At 44.3% G+C, this 8,723-nt stretch overlaps 2 protein-coding genes across 4 annotated transcripts in view; one reads left to right on the top strand and one right to left on the bottom strand.

Moving 5' to 3' along the window:
• Nucleotides 1-1,325: 1,325 nt before the first annotated feature.
• On the bottom strand, nucleotides 1,326-5,912 carry LOC123971866. Of its 3 annotated transcripts, none has more exons than XM_046050908.1 (9): nucleotides 5,400-5,912; nucleotides 4,671-4,862; nucleotides 4,428-4,550; nucleotides 3,894-4,126; nucleotides 3,684-3,821; nucleotides 3,400-3,587; nucleotides 2,082-2,161; nucleotides 1,908-1,991; nucleotides 1,326-1,814 (listed from the first exon to the last, which is right to left on the bottom strand). In XM_046050908.1, exons 2-9 carry the CDS (start codon nucleotides 4,855-4,857, stop codon nucleotides 1,669-1,671), a joined length of 1,179 nt encoding a protein of 392 aa, XP_045906864.1. In that variant the 5' UTR covers nucleotides 4,858-4,862; nucleotides 5,400-5,912; the 3' UTR covers nucleotides 1,326-1,668. The 3 variants fall into 3 exon arrangements, with proteins under 3 accessions (XP_045906864.1, XP_045906858.1, XP_045906850.1); XM_046050902.1 differs by having other exon boundaries at nucleotides 4,671-4,901; nucleotides 5,400-5,909; XM_046050894.1 differs by lacking the exon at nucleotides 5,400-5,912 and adding an exon at nucleotides 5,209-5,233 and having other exon boundaries at nucleotides 4,671-4,901.
• Nucleotides 5,798-8,723, top strand: part of LOC123970989 (histone-lysine N-methyltransferase SETDB2-like) — a 5,049-nt gene continuing 2,123 nt past the window's right edge. Inside the window, exons 1-4 of the mRNA XM_046049462.1 lie at nucleotides 5,798-6,431; nucleotides 6,883-6,996; nucleotides 7,092-7,187; nucleotides 8,044-8,217. Of these exons, the coding sequence (XP_045905418.1) occupies nucleotides 6,398-6,431; nucleotides 6,883-6,996; nucleotides 7,092-7,187; nucleotides 8,044-8,217 (418 nt within the window). The 5' untranslated portion in view covers nucleotides 5,798-6,397. The remainder of the gene's footprint in view (nucleotides 6,432-6,882; nucleotides 6,997-7,091; nucleotides 7,188-8,043; nucleotides 8,218-8,723) is intronic.

Here is an 8,723-nt window from a genome sequence, read left to right as displayed (position 1 = left end):
CCCCAAAACTTTAAACTTCAACCATTGATTGTTTTTGCAAAGATTAGAGGGGTCTGACTTTCTGAAAGCAGCGCCCTCTCGTCTGAAGGGATTTTAACATCACCTGCGCTGGTCAGTGATTTAAATCCCGTCTGAAGCTCGTATGCGGGTCATTTTCTGCTCCCACCACAGCAATAGTTGCAGCCACAATGACCTCCTGTGTGTCCGTTAACTGGCCGCTCCTCCGGTAGAGAAAATCCCGTACAGTCTGACGTCCTTGTATTTTAAGTTAATTATATATTTAAGTTAATAATACTGCATTTAATCAGCTGAGGGTTTGTGTTGTTGCTAATCTGACTGATGGAAACATGCCAACACACTAATTGAGAACCAGTATGACAACAGAACCAATTAAAGCCATCATGATCAAATTAGCACCAATAGATACCGACACTATCACTGGATGACTTTGATACTGGAGAATCCTTAAAAACACGAAGGTTCTCAGGTTCTGCAGCGTATTCTTCTTGTGATTTCTTAGTGGATTTACAGACATTTATTCTGGATGGATATCGGAGGTGATGGTTTCTCAGGAAGAGTAAATCACACTGATCCAACATGTGTTTCATGTCTGTGTGTTCAGATCTGACTGACTCTGAGAAGGATCTCTGAGTTAAATGAAGAACGTTAACACCCTCCGCACAACATGTGAATTCAAATGTGGTAAATTGGTAGAACTAGTATAATTAGTCGTTTGCATCGATTTAAATCTTTATATCTTTATGGAAACCCTGATACGACACAAGAGAAAGTTGTCGTTTTGATTTGCCAAACTGCAAAGAAAAGAGATGGTAAAGTTTAATGTAATGATTCAAACACATTATACAGATTATACACATCCAACAGTTATTTTATAGATTCAGATTACTTTAGAAACATTAGCTTCTATGGTGAACTGCTAATAACAACCTTTATTTTCATAACCTGTTTCATGTGGGGTGGCGATGGCACAATGGATAAGATGACTTAAGATCACTTTGGTGTGAGAGACCCGGGTTCAATCCCCCACTGTGATCCATCCACCATTGTGTGTCCAGAGGCGTGCGACCTCTGACGTGTCTAGCAATTGTAAGTCGCTTTGGATAAAAGCGTCAGTTAAATGTGAGTGACGCTGGTAAAGGTCAAATAGAAGTATTGATGGAGATTCAGCAGGTCTTAGCCTAATCCCTAAATCTTACAAATGCTTGGAAACCTTTTTAGCGACTTAAAAAAAACATAATTAGCAGCATTCAAATGGGCTTAATCATGTAAATTTAGTATTGAGAGCAAAAACACTCAACAAAGGATCAAAACATTCAAATGATGATTTTATTTTTTATGAGCAAAAAGCAGACATGTTGTATTTGTTAATTAAAGTCCTTAAAATGAAAATAAGACAACAGGAAAAGGATAAATAGGTTTCTCAGTGTTGGTCAGTTTTTATCTCACCTGAAGCCCTTTGTAATTATTCCATAATGTGAACAGTTCAAATCACACAACAAAAGATCATTAAAGCACAGTGAAAGTAAATAAAAATAGATTTTCATCATTAAATAATAAAGGCACTGGAATAAAAGCTGTACGTTCTCATTGTTGCGTTTGTGAACAGGCTGCAGTTCCCCTCCGCTCCTCCAGGGGGCGACGCTGCTCTCACTGCATCTCCTTCAGGATGTCGGGGATGAACTCCTGGGCGTTCCTCAGTGCGTCCTTCCACTCCTGCGGGATGACGTCTCCGCCGTACGACCCCCCCGCCCCCAGCAGGGCTCCCAGCGCCGCCCCGCGGTTACAGTTCTCACCTGGAACACAAATATTAACAAACGCATGTTCAACCGAACCCGATGTTCAGACCGAGTGTCCCTTTTGTTGCCTTTTGACATCCAGTAAATTACCTCCACAGTTGGTGTTCGCCAGGATTCCTCCTCTGGGGTCGTCGTGAAACTCGTGAGCCAGATAAAACAGGCTGGACAGAGCTCCTGCGGGTTCAACAACAAACACGGCTCACAGTTACTTTTCTAACACGCCTCTGCCTGTAGCGATCGTGTGCTGCCAGAATGGACTTGAACCTTTGGTGTAGCAGGCCAGACCGAGGTAGTTCACGGCGCCCTGATGGACCTTCAGACGCTCCTCAGAGGACGCCGGAAACCTACAACACAAAGACAGTTTCATTTCTGAACAGCGCGAGGAGGCCTGGTCTCTTTCTCCATCAGTAGGAGGCTACGTTGTATAAAGGCGCCGACAAAAAACTGAACTTGTCTTTTCCTCCCGCGATTCGAAGTATTTATTTTATGACCAGTGTGCAGAGCAAAGTGTCTGAAAAGGCCCTTTAAGAGGTGGATGCATAATTCAGCAGAACAGCTGATGAAGGCTTCCTGCTCAGATTTGCATCCACCTCTTAGCACAAATGAGCGTTAGCAGCCGCGAGGTGCAGAACTCTGCACATCACCGGCACTGTGCCTCCATGTTGTTAGAGAGTTTGTGATTAGACGGCTGCGTGCAGACGCAGAGGGGCGGGGCAGCGCGGTGAGGGAGAGAGACGAGCAAACGCTGGCAGAACTCAACATCTAACTATATCACACAATGTTCCCCTGCTGCCTGACAGATCCCACTGACAGGTGTCACTGTGACTCACGATGTTACGGCTGGTCCTGTATTTACGCTGCAGGCAGAGAGCGGTCACTACAGAACAAAAGAGTTTTCTCAGCGTTCGGATTCATTTTTACAAGTTTGTTTAAAAACTTTAAATTTAGTTTGATTATTAAGTAACTATGAAAAATCAAATGCTGATTAAATTATAATTTTTACAACTTGTGTTGTGATCAAACTCCCAGTCGGCTGCAGGTCTTACGAAACGCTCAGATCCTTTTAGATCTAGACTGAAGACTTTTCGCTGCTGCCTTTTATTAGATCAGATTTGGGACTTTTGATTAATATCTTGCACTGTAACTTTAACTGTCCTCTTTTTAAATAAAATAATTTTAAATAAATGTCTTTATTTCCCTGTGTTGCTTTTATGTTTTGTGTAAAGTGCTTGTTGTTAAAATGTGAGAAACTAATCAACTTGCCTTTCTATGGACATTAACACGGTTACGTTTTTGCAGAACAACTTGCAGACTACAAGATACTGCACATGTTCTCTGTGTGTGTTTGTGTGAGGATACTGTTCATCTTCCTTATGAATATAATTTAGTTTTACTGCCTGTTCCATATATCATCTGTGCGTAGTGTGGAGGAGCTACAGCTGCAGGTCAGCTGAACCCTGAACCTCTCGTTTCGATACTTAAACTTCTCAGCGGTCCTACTGAAAACACGTCAAACCCTCCTCCTCTTCCTCCTCTTCCTCCTCTTCCTCCTCCTGCAGACACATGTTGGAGACAGTCGTACCTGGCGGCCTTGCGGCTGTAGCTCTGGCAGGTGTCCCAGGCGTCCAGCCTCCTCAGAGCGTGCTCGGCCTGCTGGCGGACGCCGGCTCCGCCCAGCACGGCGTGCAGCGCCCGGCTGTAGATGGATACGTACTCGGGCACCTTCGGATGGGGGTGAGTGAGCTTCACAAACTCTACTGCTGCTGACACCTGAAGACGGAGGAGGTTAAAGGTCAGACAGGACGCTCCGATATCCAAGGAACTACATTTACTCAGGTACGGGTTAGATAACTGCTTGACACCCACAGCTTGCTCCTCATTGGCTGAGGCGGACAGCAGAATGAAGGGGAGGATCATAGGAAGGCAGCCGATGGCGTCCAGCTGGCTGTCGGCATACGAGGAGCTCAACAGCTGCCGGGAGCGATTTTCTGCAAACGTCAGAACCTGAAACACCCAGAGCGAATAAAAACAGAGTCTGAACACAGCTGATCGTTCCACAGGGTGCGTTTATTTTACCTGACGGGGCGAGGTGGGTCTGCTGTCCTGCCAGGCAGCGAAGAACGAGCGGTGGAAGGACTCTGCGTAGGTATCGTGGTGAGAGCCGGGTGTGGTCAGGAAGTGGACGTAGTCCGACAGAACAGCGGCTCGAGCGTCCGGCTGAGAGACGTCGCTGAAACGTCCGGCGATGAGCGAGCGAGCCGCTCGGAGAGAACAGAGGATGTTCAGGGTGTTGTCACCGGCCTGAAGACCTGCAGACCAGAAACACAGACTACTGAAGACCTGCAGACCAGAAACACAGACTACTGAAGACCTGCAGACCAGAAACACAGACTACTGAAGACCTGAGGACCACAAACACAGACTACTGAAGACCTGCAGACCAGAAACACAGACTACTGAAGACCTGAGGACCACAAACACAGACTACTGAAGACCTGAGGACCACAAACACAGACTACTGAAGACCTGCAGACCACAAACACAGACTACTGAAGACCTGCAGAACACAAACACAGACTACTGAAGACCTTAAAAACCTTTTCACAGTACCTTGATGATAGTGGACTGAGCCTTTGGAGGACTTCCACAAGTTCAGTTTATTGTGGAGGATCACGTTACCGACCACGTCAGGCCACTTGGCGCCGGACGACCAGGTGGTCCGACCGCTGCCGGCTGCAACAAACAAACAAACAGGAAGAATAATGAATTACAATAATACGAACAGCTGAATCTGTGGTCGTCTTCCAGAACTTTCCAGGACCGTAAGGCTTAAAGAGCTCCAGGTTCTCCTACCGGTGTTGGAGAGGCTGAGGATGCTGGATGGGTGTCTGTCTCTGGGCGAGCAGAAGCCAGATATCCAGCCCCCAAAGTCCCTCTTGATGTCGTCGATGTCGTAGTACCAGTGGACCGGCATCGACATGGAGTCGGCCGCACACATCGCCCACAGCGCCTCGCTGACCGCACGCCGTACCTGAGCCATCTCACCTGAGGAGGAAGGTTTAAACTCTCCTCTGCTCGTGGAAACTAATTTACATAAAAAAATTCTTTGTGTTACGCGAAATGTTCAGATACTGAAACTTACGTACAAAATATTATCTTATTTGTTTTGATTCTTTATTGTCAAATATGATTAATTATTATCATTTTATTTTGTTGTTTTTGATCTGAAGAATTGTTTCTGAATCAATCACATAATAATATAATATAATATAATATAATTTTATTAAATACAAATTAAGATTTATTATCATAACAATATTTATATATTTTTTTTTTTAAATCAATGAAATGTTATTTTATGTGTCAGCAAATAGACATTTCAGTATAATACCTTTTAACATTTGGCTGCGTTTCAACAATAACCAAGACAAATATAGAAAAATAAATAAATAATTAAAGCTAGGATGGTGCAACAAAGGTTCAGCAGTAACGCTCATTTTAAGAGAGTATAATGTCTACATGCTATACTATGATAAAAAGCCAGAAGCAGCAGCAGAACGTGGTTTTCTTGTGTGTCCTCACCTGTCGCGGAGCAGCTCGACCCGCAGCGGCTCAGTTGAAGTTACACAAGTTCATTTTCACGCTGTTACAAAACCGCACAGGAAGTGGCTAACGTTAGCATCTTAATGCTAACACCGCTCCTGTCACAGCCGGTTTATGTTCCATGACACGTTTCCGGACTGACGGAGGTTTATAAACATGTGATGTTTGTTGTGACTGACGGAGGTTTATAAACATGTGATGTTTGTTGTGACTGACTTATAACAGCAGAGTTGTGAAACGTGTCACGTTTGTTTGTTATTATCTTCGTAACCGGTAGCGTAGTACGGTGGCGCATGTGGGTCAATTCAAAAAGCGAAGCTCATCATGTTTTTAACCCTGAGGTTGGACTCCAAGGCAGGCGGACTGCGGTCTGCAAGCCAATTATGTACGTGACGCTTTATAAACAAGCCGGTTTATGTTCAACAATAAGTAAAGTAAAGTTTTCTTGTAATAAACACGAGAAGATTCAGCTTAAAACCCGGAAAACTGTCTGGAAGACTAAACTCAGGGGGAAATATTACGTATATACGGTCTACGGCAGCTGTTGTGGGCCAATATTCACGTACAATGTAAATCAGTACAAAATGCGAAGCGGCACATGAATGGTTTGAGGTCGTGTTTGTGCTGTTAGTCACCTTTAAACGTTAAAAGCACAATGAAAGGTGAAAGTCTTTGGGGAACGGCCCTGATGTCGTGATGTGGCGCGGCCGGTTAACGGCTGTTAGCATCGTTCATTCCGCGGGAAGCTAACCTAGCTGAGGTTACTGCTCGTTAGCTGAATGAGCAACAACGTGAACTTTGTTCAGTTCAGACGGAGCTCACGTTAGCGGAGCTTAACTCCTCTGCTGGTGTTTAAGTAGAAGCACTCCGCCTTTAGCTCTCTCTGAAAGTTTAGATTAGTAGTTAGCTTCCCCCTCTTTGTTGTTAGCCAGCCGAGCTAGCTTAGCTGGGTGCTAGCAGGCTAACGCTAACTGGAGATGGAAGAGGATCCTTTAGATCCGCAAGAAGTCGGTGAGAACAAATGTTTTTATTGTTATTGACTCATAAGTGTTTGTTTGAATCTCACAGTTTGTTTGTTAGCAGTAGTTTCATCAGAAGCTGGACACGTTGATTCTGCAGCATGACTGCATTTCATTAGAATAAACCTGAAACTGGCTTATAAACAGTCCCCATGTGGATCCAGTCCAGATCTGATACACATGCGTATGGTGGTTTTGGAGCTAGACTACGTATGATGTGGTCTGCATGGAGAAAAATCACAGAGATTGATCCTTTTTCAGCGTTCACATGTTGAATAAAGAAGAAACCGGGTTTGAAACAGAGTCCCCATGTGGATCTAGTCCAGGTTTGGCACGCCTTGGTTGTTAATGTAGACCAGGTCTTTCGTGGTCTGGATGTAGAAAGCCTTCTGTATTTCTAACATTTATAAAGTGATGAGAGTTTGTCCTGGTGTGTTTTTCAGAGCGGGCCAAAACCTTCTGGGCCGGGGAAGACGTGGATCAGGTTTTTAATGGAGTATACGCGTATCTGGATTACCTGAAGAGAGTCCTGAAGAAGAACGCAGCGACCGATAAAGGTTTCACTTTTTGATCGATCTCTTCTTTGGTGGTAATGAAGAGGATGTGAGCTTCAGGTTGTGATGACGGTGTCTTCCTGCCGTGTGTTGATCAGAATATGTTCAGGCCTTCAAGCTGCTGGAGTCTCTGGACTGCTGTCCTCCGGCCTCCACGCCGGACTCGTCTGTGGTCCAGGTGGTCATCGGCTCAGGTAAACGCAGACTTTACACTGAAACCACTACTTTACTTTTAAACTTAAATGCATGTTCACGTGTGTGTGATCCAACAACAAGCAGGGATTATTTATAAAGGAGCAATAATATGAGTGCAGGTAGAACCAGTTAGTTCACTTCCTGTTTGAGATGTTTGCTGTCCAACTTTCTGTGGAGGAGTTTGGACCGAACAGCAACAACAAGTGTTGTAAGATGCATGTGTGGGAGATTAAAACCATTTATTATCATAATAAACATCTAGATATTTGTGCTCGGATGTCTGAAAAATCTACAGAGGAGTCTGGAAAAAGTAACGTGCAGGAAAGTTTAAAAAGAACAGTGGAGAATAAGGTTAATATCTTCTGAAAAGAAAAAGAAACAAGAGTGTGTGGCTTAAAGAGTTCAAACATCTTTACATTTCTGAAATCCTTTAAATCAGAATTTAAACTTGTGAATGTAAAATTTCAAAGAGGTCAGAACTACAGGACCTCTCAGTCTTTATAGTGGAGTCTATGAGTTTTTCACAGTGAAGTTTTTCAAGTGTTGCAGGAGTTTTGAACTCTCCAGACTTTGGAAGTCACCGTGAAGTTGTGCCAGAAAATAAGCTTCACGTGTTCTGGACAAAGTTTATTTAATATACTGAAGCTCTTTCCTCGAGCGTTACGGTCAGCTTCGTCATCAGATGCACTTTATGGAACAACTTCTTTTGTTTTATGTATTTTTCGTTGGGTAAACTCCTAAAATGACTGTAGTACACATGAAGAATCTTCTAGAGTTTAAATATTTCACCTGTAAAGAATCTGAAGCCTGGACAGTGTTTATGAGCTCTTATTTTGGAAGTGTCTTCCTGTCCAGTGGAGCTGCTGCTGCCGTCCGAGTTCTCCCACCACAGCCCCTCTTCCTCCCCCTCTTCCTCCCCCCTGCTGCCCTCCAACGGGCTGTCCAGCTCTGCAGCGCCCCCCGCTGGCAGAGAGGAGCTGCTGCCTCCTCTGACCCCCGTCCAGCTGCAGTACCAGCCCCACCTCTGCTGCAAGGTCACACACACAATACACACTCTGTGCTACACACACACACACAATACACACACTGTACTACACACACACACACAATACACACACTGTACTACACACACACACAATACACACACTGTACTACACACACACACACAATACACACACAATACACACACTATACTACACATACTCACACAATACACACACTGTACTACACACACACACAATACACACACTATACTACACACACACACACACAATACACACTATACTATACACACACACACACAATACACACTGTACCACACACACACACACACACAATACACACACACACACAACACACACACACAATACACACACTGTACTACACACACACACAATACACACTCTGTGCTACACACACACACACAATACACACTCTTTGCTACACACACACACACAATACACACACTGTACTACACACACACACACAATACACACACACACACACACTGTACCACACACACACACACACACACA

Source organism: Micropterus dolomieu, linkage group LG01 (genome assembly GCF_021292245.1).
Source record: "Micropterus dolomieu isolate WLL.071019.BEF.003 ecotype Adirondacks linkage group LG01, ASM2129224v1, whole genome shotgun sequence".
In the NCBI taxonomy this organism is placed as follows: Eukaryota; Metazoa; Chordata; class Actinopteri; order Centrarchiformes; family Centrarchidae; genus Micropterus; species Micropterus dolomieu.
Note: the sequence above shows the minus strand (reverse complement) of the source record. Positions and strands in the feature narration are given on the sequence as shown.

What these genes read in the sequence shown, in the direction of transcription:
- LOC123971866 (XM_046050894.1), bottom strand. An exon ending in CCTCAGCCTCTCCAACACCG is followed by an intron (nt 4,551 to 4,670) that starts GTAGGAGAACCT and finishes TGTTTGTTGCAG; the next exon opens with CCGGCAGCGGTCGGACCACC. An exon ending in TCTGGCCTGCTACACCAAAG is followed by an intron (nt 1,992 to 2,081) that starts GTTCAAGTCCAT and finishes TTGAACCCGCAG; the next exon opens with GAGCTCTGTCCAGCCTGTTT.